We start from the raw sequence: 18,095 nt of genomic DNA on the forward strand, positions 1-18,095 counted from the left end.
TCCCAAAGCCCCACTGCCCTTTGTGTCCTCGTCCCTTCAAAATGATTAGCCCAATTTCTCCAAAAGTCGAATGAGGTTCTGCCTAAATGCTTGCTACGGCAATGACCCCCACTGCACGGGTACCCTGAGCCTCCCTACCTGGTCCCTCTGGGATGCTTTCAGTTGATGTTTTGTCACTGGCTTTCTGACCCAAGGAAGAGGTCTTCCCACAGTGATGGTGGGGATCTATCTCCATTAAATGTCCTTTCAACCATTGCTGTTCCATTGCAAATGTGGGGAGAATAAAATAGATTACTGTACGATCAGCGTAAATGGATGCGATGGTCGGCATGGGCTGAAGGACCTGTTCCCATGTTGTTTCACTCTGTGCCTCTATGACAGTGAACAGTTTCTGGAGTCTCTTGCTAGTGCAGTCGCATCCCCTGGCTCTATGAATGCTCACTCCCTCTGCACTTAAACTTTTGTCTGTCCTGGAGAGAGTCTGCTGAGGTAACATTAGCCCCTGTTGTACCCTGCTTGTCCGATTCTGCCTGCTGCTCCTGTAGTTCTGTCAAGGAGATCCTTTCCTGGCTGAGTGGCTCCAGGTTCTTGATGCAGCCCCCAACACAGCCTGCAGTGTGGGAGGCTTCAGAACTTCTCCCCTGTGGTTTGGGCAGAGGCAGCCGCCCATACTGAGGGTTGATCTGGGGAAGGATGTCTGGAATCCATTCCCCGGTACCAGGAGCCCAGGGTTCAGATGGAAGTGAAGACACGAGACTGCAGATGCAGGAATCAGGAGCAACGAAATCAAACTGCAGGTCAAGCAGCATCTGTGGAGGCAAAGGAATAGTTGGCATTTGGAGTGGAGACCCGACATCAGTCCTGATGTAGGGTTTTGAACCAAAATGTCGAATCTCCCCTTGCATCCAGAGATGCTGCCTGACCTGCTGAGTTCTTCCTGCAGTTTGTTGTTGCTTCAGATAGCAGTGACCCTGGGGAGTGTGAGATTGTCGTGAGTTTTCCGAAAGAGATTTGGTATCAGTGATCAGGGCTCCTCTTTACACGGTGTCCACTTCAGCAGCACATCACTGAGTTTTGAGTGCGTGTGTTCTAATCTAGATATACAGCTAAGTAACAGGACTAGCTCAAATTTCCCACCTGATGAGGCAGGTAGTAACACTGTGCCTCAGTCTCTTCTGTGCATAACTTTCATTTTATATCACTAAACCAAAATGGATAGCAAGGCTTTCTAAAATCATTTAATAGAGTAAACACTTGGAATATTATAAATCATAATCCCTTCTTAATGAAGGGTGTTAATCTGACACACAACACTGCTTCTCTCTCCTAGCCTGCTGACTATTTTTAATAATTTTAATTTCCATTTTGATTTCCAGCTTCCACGTATTTTGATTTAGTAACTCCTGCAAATTGGAGCCCCCCCGGATGAACAATTGTTTGCTCATTGTTTTATAGCTCCTTCTGCCGAGCCTGATGCAGTATGTGGAGGAGAGTCTTGCTGCTGGTGACCTTTTGGCCAAGGAGGAGACTCTGGGACTTCTGGTGAAACTTATTCTGACCAAAGCTGAACCTCCAACAGATGGATCGATGGCCTTTGAAAAGTATCCTCTCCTCTTCACGGGACAAACACGTGTGTCTACATGGTATGTGGTGACCCATGTTGTCACAACTGGGCCAGAACTTGCCTTTCCTTCCTGCTTATTGATTCACAGGAGGCAATCATTCAGCTCACTATGTCTGCGCGGTTACTTCAAAAGATTTCCATTTGTCTTGCTCTTTGTCTTTTCCCTGGAGCTTTGAGAGGCCGTGGCAGTGATCTACTTACTATGGTGTTGGCAGGCCACAGTCTGTATTAGCAGCTCCCACAAAGAGGGATGGGCTGCAGTTGATGTCCCTCCAGTGCTGGCTTCTACCAACCCACATTTGCCCCACCTGTAACTTCACCTGTCAAGTTAAACTACTTGGTGAGGCCACACTTGGAGCACTGTGCACAGTTTTGGTCGCCCTGTTATAGGAAAGACGTGGTTAAACTGGAAAAAGTGCAGAGAAGATTTATGGGGATGCTGCTAGGACTCGAGGGCCTGAGTTATAGGGAGAGGTTGGCCAGGCTGGGTTTTTATTCCTTGGAATGTAGGAGAATGAGGGGCGACCTTATAGAAGTGTTTACAATTATGAGAGGCATAGGTAAGGTGGACGGTAACAGACTTTTCCCCAGGGTAGTCCAAACTGTTGGACTACTTTACCTCTTTCCCCTCCTCGAGACTAAAACCTACCGCCTCTGTTAAACTTTTAGTCAATGGTCCTATTTTTATGTGGCTTGGCATCAAATTTTGACAATTGTGAAGTCCTTTGAGACAGTTTCCTGTATTGAATGGCAAGTCTAAATATAGTGCCTGGGGAACGTCGAGTCATTGGGTAGTCAGATTTATTTCTAGTGGAACTGAATTCACATTTTATGAAATTATTGCTAAACTGTTGAGCGCAAATAGAACTACCTGGACTGAGATGTCAGCTTTCAGGAAAGATTTAATAGATTGCAACTGCTGTTTTTTTTCCCATTATAAAATAGTAAACCAAGCAGTGGCCTGATGGTGATTTTGAAAATTATGAGTAGAGTCATAGAGCAATACAGCACGGATACAGGCCCTTCGGCCCAACCAGTCCATGCCGACCATGGTGCCCACCCAGCTATTCCCAATTTCCTGCGTTCAGCCCATATCCCTCCAAGCCCCGCCCCTCCATGTACCTATCCAAGTGCTTCTTAAATGATACTGTTGTACCTGCCTCACCCACTTCCTCTGGCAGCTCGTTCCATACACTCACCACCTTCTGTGTGAAAAAGTTGCCCCTCAAGTCCCTTTTAAATCTTTCCCCTCTCACCCTAAACCTATGCCCCCTAGTTTTGGACTCCCCCTACCCTGGGGAAAAGACTGTTACCGTCCACCTTATCTTTGCCTCTCATAATTTTAAACATTTCTATAAGGTCGCCCCTCAGTCTCCTACATTCCAAGGAATAAAGTCCCAGCCTGCCCAACCTCTCCCTATATGTCAGGCCCTCAAGTCCTGGCAACATCCTCGTAAATCTCCTCTGCGCTCTTTCCAGTTTAGCCACGTCTTTCCTATAACAGGGCGACCAGAACTGTGCACAGTGCTCCAAGTGTGGCCTCGCCAATGATTTACACAACTGCAGTAGTTTGGGTCTAAGGGACTGTTCTCGTGTGTGGGAGAATTCATAACTGGGGTCCAAAATACAAGCTAATCACATCAGTCAACCAGAGGAATGAGAGAACTCCTCATGAGGAACTTCCTACCTCAGGAAGTTACTGAAGCTTGATGGCCCATCAAATCCACACTGGCTGTCTAAGGTAACGTGTTGACGATGCCCATTCTTTTCCTTTCACTGTTCCAAAGGCCGTGGTTGATTCTGCTTCCACCATTCCTACAGAGAGTGAGTTGCAGATCACCACTGCTCTCAGAGTACAAGTGACCTAATGTCCCCCGTACCTTTTGACTGTCACTTTGAGTCCGTGTCCCCTGATCCTTGAACCATTTGCTAATAGGAAGAGCTTCGCTTCACCTCCCCTTTTTTTAAACTGGTACCTTGTACAAGAAAAGTAGAAAATGCTGGAAACACTCGGCAGGTCAGGCTGCATCTGTGGGAAGCAAAACTGTTAATGTTTCAGTGTGGAGACCCTTCACCAGACATTGACTCAGTTTCTCTCTCCACAGATGTGTCCTGCCCTGCTGAGTGCTTCCAACATGTCCTGTTTTTGTTTTAGATTTCCAGCATCTCCAGTTTTTTGATCCATCAAATCTCCTCCCCTTTGATTGGTTAAGGGTTACGGGAAGAAGGCAAAAAATGGGGTTGAAAACAAAATCAGCCATGTATAAGTGGCGGAGCAGACATGATGGGCCGAATGGTCCAATTCTGCCCCTGTATCTTATGGTCTTTCTTCTGGTCGAAGTGAAAGGAAGTCGTGCAATTCTGTGAGTAAAAAGAGAATTGAAGGATTCTGCTGAAACTGAGTTGGAGTAGATGGGTTGGGAGGTAACTTGGGTGGGATATGAATGGTCTCTGGTGTCTGCACTAGACGTTCTGTGAAAAGAGTTAAAAGCATAAAGTGTAATTTCATAGCCTGGGAAAGCTGAGCACTGATCTACTTCACTCAATTCCCATGCACCTAAGTACTGTGTAAACCTCTTTCAGTTCAGGTGCTGGAGTGGGGAACAGAGGAGCCTTGGATTATATCCTGTCTCTGCTGCGGCTCCCTGAAGATGGCAGGGTATCTGATCTTGAACATTGCTGGGGCGCTCTCATCGTACTTCCCCATCTCAGGTGAGAATTTCAGGTTATCTTGGTCTGTAGCCTCATGAAGTTTAATGAACTTCAGCTCCACACAGAGGAACCATGTCCAAATCCATGGTTAGTTAGTTGGGGTGACTTTTCGTCATCATGGATAACCCGTTTCCTCTACTGTCAGTCTGATCATTTCAGCTGGTAGGTTTCATCTTGTCAGCTTAACTGATCAGATCAGCACCTCCCCCTGCAGATTCCCCTCCAAGTCGCACACCACTCTGACTTGGGTATGTATTGACAATCCTTCATCATAGCTGGATGTAAATCCTGGAACTCCCTCCCCAACAGCACCTTCGCCAGAAGGCTCGTAGTGGATCAAGAAGGTGACCAATCACCACCTTCTCAAGGGCATTGAGGAGTGAACAATGAATACTGTCTGCCGGCAATGCCGTATTAGGGAAAGCAGCCATGGAGAAGTATTAGCCAACTCATCTTATCCTGAAGGTTGCTTTTATCAGGCTTTTGGCATTTTGAATCATCTTCCAATTGGAGGTTCCTCAAGATAAAAGTAGAAAATGCTGGAAATACCCAAGCGGTTAGGCAGCATTTGTGAAGAGAGACAGATTTGAGTATTTGCACTATTGTTTCTTTGGACTGTTGCTCAGCCTTGTAGGTGTGGGCAAGGTGATAGCACAAGGGGGAGGTGCAATCACCATGGAAGCCAGATGTCATCTAAAATCAGTTAGCAGACCAGTCCAGTAGAGGTGAATTGTATGCAGCCTGCATGGTTCTCTTTCTGTTTTGTTTCACGTATCTGGTCTTACTTCTCCAACGTGTCGCTCCAATCTTCATGCAGGCCGTTAGAAATGGAAGAAGTGTTGGCTCCAGTTCACTTGCTTCTTGATCGCCTTCTGACTGCCCTTGAACAAAGCGATTCCATTAACGAAGGTCAGTGTGCTGTTCTGATGAGCCAAGGTAGGGAGCAATGGGTTTCATACAATTATTTTGGGAAATCATGAGATTGTTGTTGTGACTGACTAAACTGGCTCACGGAAGCTGCAACTGGGAGATACAGAAGTCTTTCTTCACACAGCAGATCTTCTGGGGAGAGAGAGAGAGAGAGAGAGTCTAAGAGAATCTCACTCTCCTGACAATGTTTTTATACTGTTTACAACAATAAACTATTAACTACAGTCTCAGTAGCTATGATCACCTACTTAACTTTAACATTTGGAATATAGTCAAGTAACTTTGCAGAATTACATATTTACAATGGTAGCACATCCCAACTAGCAGAACCTCTTTGAATATTCAGTACTGGTGTCTGTTCCAAAACCTTCTGTGCACAAACTGCAGACACCCTCTGTTACAGTGTTGAGGGATGGCTCCATGAATATACAACTGGCCAGAATATTAAGTGACAAAACAGACCTATGCATTAAGTGGCAGGGAAATACATCGCGCTAATACAGGAGATGGCCACTTACTGCGTTCCCTGATCTCACCTAATGTTTTCAATGAGCACCAATTAACATGAACATTTCATAGTCTTCCCCTGCAGAGTTTCAATGGGACAGAATCGGAATGTCCCACACCCAATGATTGGTTTCAATGACCCCAAAGCATGTTAAAGTTAAATTGTGAACAGATTTTAGTTCCTGAAGACTGGTTCTCATTTTAATCAATCCAATGTTATGCTGTCCATAATTTCATAACTCCAGAATAATCCCTAACAATTGTAAAAGTTGCTATATAACTGCAGATTACCCCTTGCCCTCTTCCCATTGTCTTCTCTTATTCACCCATTCCACCTGTTTTACTCTCTCCATCTCGAGCTCTGGCCTCTCTACCCCCATTTTATGCTCTCTCCACTTCGCTGGAAACTGATGTTGAAGTTCTAATTCAGTGAGGGAACGATCAACAGTTTAGCAGTGGATCAGAGGCAAAACCTTTGGAAAAACTGTTGATGCAAGACTGTGATGACTCTGGTGGCTGTTTTTGGATGAGCCCAAAGTCCTTCCTCTCTGCTCACTGTGTCCATTCTTTAGAGTCACAGAGTCATGCAGCACAGAAACAGGCCCTTCGGCCCAACTGGTCCATGCCAACTGTGTTGCCCAGCAAGCTAGTTTCATCTGCCGGCATTTGGCTCATAGCCCTTGAAACCTCTCCTATCCATGTACTTATCTAGATAACTTTCAAATGTTGCTAATGTGCCTGCCTCAACCACTATTTCTGGCAGCTCATTCCAAATACGCACCACCCTTTGTGTGAAGAAGCTGTCCCTGATGTCCCTTTTAAATCTCTCGCTTCTGATCTTAAACCTATGCCCTCTTGTTTTTAGTAACCCCTCCTTGGGAAAGGATGTGCTTTCGCCCTGTCTATGCCCTCATGATCTTTAAGATATCTTTTTTAGTCACATGTACGTAGAAACACACAGTGAAATGCATCTTTTTGTGTAGAGTGTTCTGGGGGCAGCCCGCAAGTGTTGCCACGCTTCTGGCGCCAACATAGCGTGCCCACAACTTCCTAACCCATACGTCTTTGGAATGTGGGAGGAAACCGGAGCACCCGGAGGAAACCCACGCAGAGACACGTACAAACTCCTTACAGACAGCGGCGGAAATTGAACCCGGGTCACTGGCGCTGTAATAGCGTTACACTAAGTGCTACACTACCGTGCCTGCCCCTACACTACCATACCACTTATATACCTCTATCAAGTCACCCCTCAATCTCCTACGTTCCAGGGAATAAAGTCCTAGTCTACGCAACCTCTCCTTGTAGCTCAGGCCCCCAAGTCCAGGCAACATGGTGGTAAATCTTTTCTTCGCTCTTTCTAGTTTAATAGCATCTTCCCTATAGCAGGGTGACCAATACTGTGCGCAATACTCCAAAAACATCCTCACCAACGTCTTATATAACTACAGTGTAAGTTCCTAACTCCTATACTCGGTGCCCTGACTGATGAAGGCCAGTGTGCCAAATACCTTCTTCACCACCCTGTCTACCTGTCATGCTGCTTTCAGTGAACTATGCACTTGCGCTCCTATGTCCCCCTGTTCCATAATGTTCCCCAGGGCCCTGCCATTCACTGTATAAGTCCTACCCTGGTTTGTTTTTTTTTTTGCGCGCCCCCCCTCCCCCCCACAATTTCTCCTTTCTTTTTCTTTTTTCCCTTTTCCTTGGAGCAGACTCGATGGGCCGAATGGCCTACTTCTGTTCTCTTGTCTTGTGACCTTGTGATGTCCAAAAATACAATACACATTTATCTGGATTAAATTCCCCATGATGTTGCTATGATTTTTCTTTCACCAGGATGGAGGTATGTTGCCTGTCAAACAGTCAGCACACTTCTCAGTCTCACAGAGTCTTTGGAAATTCTCAACTTTCTGCCTGCAGAGCGTGTAAGGAACTTGATGAAGTAAGTACTTTCATAGCTTCTGTATTAGGGCTTGAAAGCTTCATCTGTACATCCAAGAAGTGGGAATTACAGAGCAGTCTAGTACAGTTATTAATGAGTTTGTTTGATCATCAGTGTTTCCATGTTCAACCTCTGCTGTCCAGAGATGAATGAAATATTTGTAGAATTTGAATTTATCCATTAAATGCAGACAAAATAGTGGACACTGAAGGACTGCCAGTAATCATGGGCTGGAGCTACATAGGATTGAGGTAGCAAGAAGTTGTGCTGAAATGTACTAAGGATCTGTTTAGTCACCTGATGGATTTGACAGATCTGCTGCTCACTTTCCTCCATTGTGCTTTTGGCAATTTAGAAACTCACCGGCAGACGTCTCTACGCTCTTGCTGGGCGACCTGTACTATACTCGGTTAACGTTATGTGGCTGTAAAGACTTGGTTTCACAGGACATGCTGCTTGATCTGTACAAGGAACTGCGACCGAATCTTTCAGCAAGCATTTCAAAGGTAACTTAAAACTTTTACTCTGGAATTTCAATATTGCAGTGCATTGTAGATTCATTAGATTGATTCTTGGTGGGAATGTTGTCCAATGAATAGGATGTTCAGCAGGAATTGAATCTTTTTTCCCAGGGAGCGGGTGCTAAAAACAGGAGGGCATAAGTTTAAGATCAGAGGTGAGAGATTTAAAAGGGACATTGGGCAGCTGCTTCAGGCAAAGGGTGGTGTGTATTTGGAATAAGCTGCCTATTGAAATACATAAGATTCTGTTGTGGATTGATAGGCTAGATGCTGAGAAGTTGTTTCCCTTTGCTGGAGAGTCTTGAATCAGTGGGTGCAGCCTCAGGATAAGCCTTTTCAGACTGGGATGAGAAATTTATTTACACCTAGCTGTAAATCCTCTAAAGTTAGTGCCCAAGGGGTCTGTGGAACCTCTGTCATTGAGTTTATTCAAGGCTGACATTGATACATTTTTGAACACTTAAAGGAATTTGGGGATCAGACAGGAAAGTGAATTGGAGGCACAGAATCAGCTGTGACCTTGCTGAGTGGCAGGACAGACACAACATATGACATGCTCTTATGACAGCCTCTAGTTCTGGATTCTTGACATCTTAGCTCGGTCACATTTTTTAAAATTGAGATCAATTCTCATCCTTCCAAAACTGCAGTGATGGTAGGCTAAGCTTTCTCAATCACTCTTCATAAATCTACTCTTGTCAGTTTATCCTTCCTCAACTGCAGAGACCAGTACTCCACAAGGTACTCCCAACTGTGGTCTCACTGAACCTTGTATAGTCTCAGCAAGAGCTCCATATTTTGGACTCTACCCCTGAGTAAAAAGCCAGCATGCCTCTTCTCTTCCTTGCTATAGGAGGATGGGTACTTCCTGCATGAATAGACCAGCTCTACCCAATGTTCTGACAAAGGGTCACGAATCCGAAATGTTGACTGTTTCTCCTTCCATAGATGCTGCCTGATCTGCTGAGATTTTCTGGCATTTTTGATTTTGTTTCAGATTTTCAGCATCTGAAATTTTTTGATTTTGTTTTGGTTTTCACAGTCTAAAATGTTTACTAGTTTCTCACCACTTAAAGAATACTCTTCTGTTCTTCCTATCAAAGGGCCAAGCCTCACCTTCCTCTCATGCTGTGTCCCACCTGCCAGCTTCTTGGCTTTATCTGTCAGGGTCCTTTGGCACACTCTGTCCTCCTCACAGCTCACCTTTCCCAACTTCACAAACTTGATGATGTGACAGTGTGACATTTCAAAGTTGTGAACAGCAGAGGGCCCAATCAATCAGCAAACACGCTTTGTTTTATTCATTGAAGGGGATGTGGGCTTTGCAGGCTGAGCCAGCGTTTAATTGCCCATCCCTAGTTGCCCTTGAGAAGGTGGTGGTGAGCTGCCTTCTTGAACTGCTGCAACCCTTGAAGTGTGGGTGTATCTACAATGCTGTTAGGGAGAGAGTTCCAGGACTTTGACCCAGTGACGGTGAAGGAATGGCAATATGTTTCCAAGTCAGGATGGTGTGTGACTTAGAGGGCAACTTTCGTGGGGTGGTGTTCCCCGTGATTTTGCTACCCTTGTCCTTCTACTGGTAGAGTTGGTAGGTTTGGCAGATGTTGTCTAAGGAGGTGAAAATCAAAAAAAACTGTAGATGCTGGAAACCTGAAGCAAAAACAGAAAATGATGGGGAAAAAAACTCAGCAGGTCAGGCAGTGTCTATGGAGAGAGCATCTTCTGTTCTTATTCTAGTAAACTCTGGTAGCTTGCTCTAATCAGTCAGGAATTCTTGATCCATATACACAATTATTGTTTTATTTTGGAACAAATTCTTCAAATCCTCCTGCATGATTCTGCCCACTGTGTCCGCTGTCATTCCACAAACCTTTCTTTTCTCTGTGTAGGTACGGCTCCTGACACTGAGGATTCTGAATCATTTTGAAGTGAAACTGCCAAATAGAATAGAGGTAAGTGATTCACTGCATTTGTGCCCCGTGACTACCATGGAGATCACAAGTGGTACTGTCCAGTCTGATTAACCTCTCCTCGTATGACAAATGTGCCAATCCAGGAATTAATCTGGTGAACCTTTGCTCTACCATCACAAGACTACTTTTCGTTCAGGCTTGGTGATAACTGGAAAAAGTACTTGGTCACAGAACTCTGTTTTATCATTAATAGACTGCTGCTGACATGGACAGAGTGTGTGCTGAGCTTGAGTAAGGGACATGAGGCAGTACTTAAGAGAATCATTGAAGAGCTGGGCTTCTGCAGGTCTGGACATCATTGGGAATGTGAAGGACAGATCCATTTTAAAAACATCATCCTATCGTTCTCGAGTCATGTCTGCAGTGGAAATACCGGTGTAAACATGTCTGAGATAGCACTGCTGCTGGAAGCTGCAAAAGCAGCAAGGCGTGTTCACACTGACATTGTTTCTGATAACTGTGGGCGCAGAAATTTATAAAGGAGAAAAACTGATAGTCATAAAGTCACACAGCACAGACACAGGCCCTATAGACCACTGTGTCCATGCCAATCTTGTTGCCTATCTGTACGAATCCCATTTGCCCACACTAAGACCACATCCCTCGATGCCTTGCTCATTTAACTCTCACTACCTCTTAAACGTAGTGATTGCGTCTGATTCCACCATCTCCTCTGGCAGTGGGTTCTAGATGTCAGCCACTCTGGGGGGTGGGGGGGGAAGAAACACTAGTCCTGTCGTCTTTAAAACTTCTTCCTCTCACCGTAGACCTATGCTCTCTTGTTTTTGATACCTCATGGAAAAAAATATTTACCCTGTCTATTCTGTCATAATCTCTATAAGGTCATCCTCCTTCACTCCAGAGAAAACAAGCCCAGCCTTATCCAGTCTCCCCACAAATCCAGGCACCATCTGGGTAAATCCCCTCTGCAGTGTGATCACTGACCAGAGCTGCACACAATACTCCATGTGCAGTCTAATCAGTGTGTAAGGTTTTGTAAAGCTGAACGTTAGACAGGAATGTTTTAATCACGGATAATTACCATCAAAGTAACATATTTCTATTTGTGTAGGATGATGATGGAGATCGTCAGTCCGTGTTTGCCACCTTGCTCCAAGCTGAACTGGTCCCTGCAACTGTTCACGATTACAGAGAGAAATTGTTGCACTTGAGTAAGCTGCGACATGATTTGGTACAGCTCTGCATACCTGAAGGGCCATATCATGAGGTAGGTGTGGGTTGGTTCTTGTGTGTTTCAGAATCCATAATTGTACAGAAGGGACTAAGCAGCTAAGCAGCAATGTACCAATGGTGCCTTGTAAAATAATATTGGCTTCTGCTTTGGTTAATGAATGAGGGTTCAAATTAGAGACACATGCAATAATTGTGGTGACTTTAATCTCCATATAGATTGAGTTAACCAAGTTAGTCACAATGACATGGAGGGAGTATATGCAGGATGGTTTTCTGGACCAATAAGTCGAGGAACTAACGAGAGAGCAGACCATCCTGGACTAGGCATTGTGTAGTAATAAAGGATAATCTTGTTGTGCAAGGCCCCTTGTGTGGGCGCCACCAAAATATGATAGAATTCTTCATCTTGATGGAGGGTGACATAGTTGATTCTGCGACTTGGGTCTAGAAGGAAACTTTGATGCTACAAGGCAAGAGTTAGCTAGGATAGATTTGGGAATGTTACTTCAAGGAGCTTGTGGATGAACTACAATAGCTATTTATTCTTGCTGGGTACAAAAGTAAAATAAGAAGGGTGTCCTTACCATGGCTGGATAGGGAAGTCAGGGATAGCAATAGATCTAGGGAGAAGACACATCAATTGATGCAAAAGTGTCAAATCTGATGATTGGGAACAGTTTAGAACTCGACAAAGGAGTACCAAGGAAGGGCTAAATGATGAGGGTATGTTTGCAGGGAATATAAAATGTTATTGTAAAAGCTTCTATAAACCTGTGAAGAGAGAAATATTATTGGACAAATGTAGAACCCTTCCTGTCAGAAACAGGGATTTATAATGAGGACCAAAAATGGCAGACCAACTGAGCAAATCCTTCAGGTCTGTCTTCACAATGGATGACTCAAATACCCAGAAATCTTGGGGAACCTAGGATCTAGTGGGAGGGAGCAACTGAAGGAAGTCAGTATTAGTAGATAAATGGTGCGAGAGGAATTGATGGGATGATAAACTCCCCAGACCCAATACTCTGCATCCCAGAATACTTAAGGAAGTGGCCCCAGAAATAGTGCGCACATTGGTGGTCATTTTCCAACATTCTTTACTCTGGATCAGTTGCCATGGTTTGGAGGTTAACTGATGTAACTCTGCTATTTAAGGAAGGGGGTTGGGGGAGAGAAAATAGGAGATTGTAGATGTTATTATTAATTCTTAAAGATTTAATAGCAGAGTATTTGGAAAGCCATGGCAGGATGGCTTAAAGTCAGAGTGGAACTGCGAGGGAGAGGTCATGCTTGACAAATTTACTGGAGTTTTGAAGGTGTAAGGAGTGAGAGGTTAGGAGAGAATAAGTAGATGTGGTGTAATTTTGACTTTCACAAGGCTTTCAACAAGGTCCCACAAGAGGTTAGTGTGCAAAATTAAAGTATGTGGGATTGGGTAATTGCACCGGCATGGATAAAGAGCTGGTTGACAGACAAGAAGCAGAGCAGCAAAAGACAGGTCCTTTTCTAAGTGGCAGGCAGTGTCTAGTGAGGGACCACAGAGTTCGGTGCATGGAACCCAGCTACTCATGATATATTAATGATTTTGATGAAGAAATTAAACCTACTACCCCCAAGTTTGTCAACAACACAAAGCTAAGTGGGAACCTGAGTGTAAGTAAGATCATACTTCCAGCATCTCCAGCTTTCTGATTCTCATTTACAGTTAGTTTACTGCTTTTGTTGATCATGAAGTTGATTTGATCTTGTCCCGGTTGATACTTTATGGGTGTTTGTGGCTGAATTGATTGCAGAGTGCTCTGTTTACAGCTGTGTCCACTTTTCCAGGTTCCTCTTCAGTATCTGATAGGAATGCTTTATAAAAACTTCAGCCCACTGTGGGATCCTGTGTTAGAGCTTATTACGTAAGTATGGCATGAATTAGGAATTTTGGGATTGAAGGAAACTCCTTAATCAATAGAATAAAACAGAACAGATGTTAATCTCAAGAGTTTTATGTTTAGTAAAAATTAAACATTATATCCAGTCTGCGAATAAGAATAAAAACTGAGAATTAGGAGAAAAAAATGGTTTTACAGATATGAGCCTCGCAGCTCCAGTGACCCAGGTTTCGTCCTGATCTCTGCTGCTGCCTGCGTGCAGTTTGCATGTTTTCCCTTTGAACCACATTGGTTTGCTCTGGGTTTATCCCACATCCCAAAAATTTGTGGGCTGGTAGGTTAATTGGCTGCTGAAGATTATCCTTAGTTTGTAAATGATTGGTAGAAATGGAGGGAAATTATGGGGCATGTGGGGAGAATAATATAGGTTAGGGTAGGACTAGTGTAAAAATGGATGCTTGATTGTCAGTGAGGACTCAGTGGGTCAAAGGGCCTCTGTCCCTGTTGTGTCTCTCTGTGACTGTGTATGTTTTGAAGATTGCTTAAGATAAGATGAGATTTCTTTATTAGTCACATGTACATCGAAACACAGTGAAATACATCTTTTGCGTAGAGTGTTCTGGGGGCAGCCCGCAAGTATCGCCACGCTTCCGGCGCCAACATAGCATGCCCACAACTTCCTAACCTGTACGTCTTTGGAATGGGGGAGGAAACCGGAGCACCCGGAGGAAACCCACTCAGACATGGGGAGAACGTACAAACTCCTTACAGACAGCAGCTGGAACTGAACCCGGGTCACTGGTGCTGTAATAGCGTTACGCTAACTGCTAAAGTACATCAATTACTTGCATTTATGTAGTATGTTTAACACACAAAACATCCCAAGGTGTTGCACCGAAATGTTAACAAAGATTGACATCAGACCACAAGGAAGAGTTAGAAGGCATGGTAGTTTTGGAGATGGAATTAGGGTATTAGTGACCAGAAACCTGGTCAAAGAGGGAAGGTTTAACAAGTGATGAAAGAGAGTCAGAAAAGTTTAATGTACGAGTTCCAGAACTTAGGGCCAGAAAGCTGGAGGCATGGCTGCCTATAGTGGAGTGATTAATGTTGTGGATGAGCAGAAGGCTGGAACTGGATGAAGCACTGCTGTGTCAGTGTTGTAGGGCAAAGGAGGAAGGGAAGGCACAAATTGCTGAGTGGTTTGTAAACCAGTGGGAACATGGGTGCTGAAAGTACTCAGACAACATCTGTGGAGAGAGAAACCGAGTTAATGTTGCAGGACAATGAGCATTCAACACAATGGTCACTGGTTTAATAAGAGGTTTAAAGTCTAGGTGCTGGTTAACTAGGAATCAGCGGTAGGTCAACAGGATGATAGGTGTACAGGACTTGACGCAAGTTAGGATGTGTGCACCAGGTTTGGGTGACCTTTTGTAAACTGAGCAGTGAATGCATTCGGACTGTAACGTCAGGAGGTAAAAGGCAATGGTGGGGGTTTCAGCGGCAGGAGTGGTGTTGGCAAGGTTCTGGATGTCGGGATCTTAAAGATGAAGCAAATAGTTAGGGTGGAGCCACTGAGTGTTTGGTATTGACCGGGTGTGTTATATTTACATTCTGGATATTAATGCAGATCACTATAAATCTTTAAATATTTAGTGCTGTTTTCTTCCAGTTCTCATGCTTACGGAATGGAGAATAAAACGTTCTGGCGTATTTACTACGAACATCTTGACCGGGCAGCTGCTCTTGCCGGTAAGCAAAAGGTTCCAGGTTTTCAGATTGTTTGTTACATTTAGGATCTCGCTCAAAGTTGGCTCTGAGAACTGGGATTGGTGTTTTATAAGGAGCACATCGCTTCTTTCACAACCTCAGGATGTACCAAAGCGCTCTTGAATTGTGTTCACTACTTAGCTAATGGAAGCATATGTACATTGTTTGTCCTTACAAATTCCCTAAGTACCTTGAAAATTCAAGTAAAATCCCTTTGTCTTTTACCTTTGAGATCTGTGTATTATCCTGGAAATCCACGCCCACTTCTCCAAGAGCAAATATTATCAGGGATGTGGGACACTGGCCTTCACTAGCCATACATAGAATATAAAAGCAGGTTATGGTATATCTTTATAGAACATTGGTTAGATCACAGCTGGTATACTGTGTGCAGTTGTGATCACCACACTCCAGCAAGGATATGATTGCACTGGAGAGGGTGCAGAGGAGCTTCAGTTATGAGGAGAGGCTGATTAGGTTAGGACCATAGAACACTAGAGCACAGAAAACAGGCCATTAGGCCCTTCTAGTCTGTGCCCTGTGTTGGGTTTGTTTACCTTGGAGTGGAGGAGGCTGAGGACGGATCTCATAGGGGTGTATAACTTTGAAGGGCATAGATCTGATTTTATAACTTATCGTATGTTCTTCTAGGTACTAACTATTGATTCAGTTTTCATTATTCAAATACAAATTTATTTAATATGAATATGTTGCTTCTCTTTCTTTAAAGAAAAAGAATTGAACCGTGAATTGGAGGAGGAGCCGAAGGTGAGGGTTACCCCAAACTCTGAGAACCTTTCAACACGTCACGTGAAAGGATTATACCAAAGTCAACTCCACTTGGCAACTAAGTCCAGTGAAAGAACGGATCACACCAACTTCCGGTTCTTGCTTTGGAAAGCCATGTGCAGTTTTGCCGACAGGGTGGAACCTCGGTCAAAGGAGCTCTCACCTTTACTTCTCAGATTTATTAAGTAAGTCAGGATCGGGATGAAGGGCTTGGTTTACACACATTGGTAGATCTAGCGTAGTGCTGGTTGGATTGTCCTGTAAATGCCATCAGTAAGGATTACGAGTATTCCAGTTGTTTTATGGTGGTGGCAATGTGAAAGAGTATGTTAGACGGTCAGTGATCGCTGGGGTAGTTGTCCAGGGGTCGAGAGGTCACAACCCTTCATGGCAGGTTCTGAAACTGAGGCTGCCACGTGTTGTACAACCCCAGTTACTGTCCTGCAGGGAATGTACTCTGTGGCTCTTACCAGATCTGGAGTGTATGTAATTACAGTTTTACACTGACATATAATGACAAATAATGGTGTCACTCACGTCTTGAAAATAAATATAAAAAGGGCAAGCATTGTTTAAAGTAAAACTTGCATTTCTATGGCACCTATTGCATTCCTTTAGGACACCCATAAAAGTGCTTGGCAGCCAATCTAGTACTTGAAGTGGAATTCTGTTCTACTGTAGGAGAAATGGCAGGGAATTTACACTTGACAAACTTGCACAAACAGCAAGGTGACAACGACCAGCAATCTGTTCCAGCAACGTTGATTGAAGAATAAGTATTGAGCAGAACACCAGGGAGAGTACCCCGGGTTACCTTCACCTCACGGGCCTCCGGTTAATGTTTCATTGTAAAGAGTGGCAGCTCCTTTGCCACTGTCCCTCTGACAGTCAACTGGTTTTGTGCCCAAGGTGTGAGCACACAACTCACCACTTCTGTGAAAGTGAGCAAACCCACCACGGCATGGCTGGCAGTTCACGTAGGCAACATTGTGCATTCTTTTTACTACTTTGAATTGGTAATTGGTTTATTATTGTCACATGTACTGAGGTACAGTGAAAAACTTTGTTTTGCATGCTATCCATACAGATCATTTCATTCCAACGGTGTATTGAGGTAGTACAAGGGAAAGCAATAGCAGAGTGCAGAATAAAGTGTTAGAGTTACAGAGAAAGTGCAGAGCAGGCAGACAATAAGGTGCAAGGGTAGAGTCCATCTTATTATAAATTGAGGTACAGAGTTGAATTGCTGATCACAGGTCTGGCATTAACTCTCTGGCGTTGTCCATATGAATTGCTGTCTACTCAAAGAGTTGTGGCTTTCTTGACTCTGACATCTTTATAGCCTTGTACACTAAATTTTATTGGAAAAAGCCTTCACAGGAATTAGGGGGTGAACGTGGTTCTCCCACCGTGCAGGGCGTGAAGCACTGGCACCTTATGCCAACAAATCAAAAAGGTTAAAGCAGGTCCATGGAGAGAGGGCAGGGGAATGGGATTACTGTTGCATATTGCTGGCACGGACACAATGGGCTGAAAGGCCTTCTGTGCGGCAAGTGTTTGTGAATTCTATAAAATTCATGTGCACACAGGAATATTATGGAGATGACGTGACCAGGAACAGTATGAGTGCTAATTTTCTTCAGTTACCAGAAATGCAATTGACTATATCTGGATTTTTCAGTTGGTCACACATGGCATCATTGAGACATGACAACAAACTTGAACTTGAGTAGGAATGGCCACGGAGTCAGGCACCGGTAAATAACCTGTTCTCTCCCGTTTAGCAATGAGTATTACTCAGCGGATTTGCTGGTTGCTCCCACTGAGGATATCAGAAAGAAGGAATGTGCTGCTGATACGGGAGCAGTCAGTGAGCCAGAGAATGGGAACGATGCCGATGATGATGAGGGAACAGCTCCTGCAGATCACAGGTTTGCAGTGGAGAAGAAGCCCAGGAGAGCGGCTGTTAAGTAAGTACGGTCAGTGGGGTTCCCACCCTCCCACCCAACTCTGCTGCTTCTTGTATTCTCCCCCTCCCTGTCATTTCTGGTCTCATTTACTTATACTGATTCCTATTTAAACAACTCCATTTTAAAATTCATGTTTTTAGACCCTTTCCTGGCCTTGCTCTTACCTGTGGTTGTAATCTCCATCTTCATTTCGTCCTCTCAATCGTAGAACACACAGAACAACACAGGAACAGGCCCTTCAGCCCATGGTGTCTGTGCCAACCCTGATACTAAATTA

At 44.3% G+C, this 18,095-nt stretch overlaps 2 protein-coding genes across 5 annotated transcripts in view; one reads left to right on the forward strand and one right to left on the reverse strand.

Annotated features, from left to right (window-relative positions):
* Positions 1–18,095, forward strand: part of utp20 (UTP20 small subunit processome component) — a 124,980-nt gene that overhangs the window by 28,365 nt on the left and 78,520 nt on the right. For all 4 annotated transcript variants that reach the window (XM_052030063.1, XM_052030064.1, XM_052030066.1 and 1 more), the window contains 11 exons: positions 1,456–1,643; positions 4,208–4,336; positions 5,154–5,245; positions 7,613–7,718; positions 8,074–8,224; positions 10,129–10,191; positions 11,285–11,440; positions 13,234–13,310; positions 14,962–15,041; positions 15,790–16,033; positions 17,633–17,818. In XM_052030063.1, the coding sequence (XP_051886023.1) occupies positions 1,456–1,643; positions 4,208–4,336; positions 5,154–5,245; positions 7,613–7,718; positions 8,074–8,224; positions 10,129–10,191; positions 11,285–11,440; positions 13,234–13,310; positions 14,962–15,041; positions 15,790–16,033; positions 17,633–17,818 (1,472 nt within the window). The remainder of the gene's footprint in view (positions 1–1,455; positions 1,644–4,207; positions 4,337–5,153; positions 5,246–7,612; positions 7,719–8,073; positions 8,225–10,128; positions 10,192–11,284; positions 11,441–13,233; positions 13,311–14,961; positions 15,042–15,789; positions 16,034–17,632; positions 17,819–18,095) is intronic.
* LOC127578273 (NADH-cytochrome b5 reductase 3-like) overlaps positions 2,772–18,095 on the reverse strand; it is a 644,669-nt gene continuing 629,345 nt past the window's right edge. Inside the window, exon 10 of the transcript XR_007957506.1 lies at positions 2,772–2,826. The gene's annotated coding sequence lies outside the window, so the exon portion shown is untranslated. The remainder of the gene's footprint in view (positions 2,827–18,095) is intronic.

This window comes from Pristis pectinata, chromosome 15 (genome assembly GCF_009764475.1).
Source record: "Pristis pectinata isolate sPriPec2 chromosome 15, sPriPec2.1.pri, whole genome shotgun sequence".
Lineage (NCBI taxonomy): Eukaryota > Metazoa > Chordata > Chondrichthyes > Rhinopristiformes > Pristidae > Pristis > Pristis pectinata.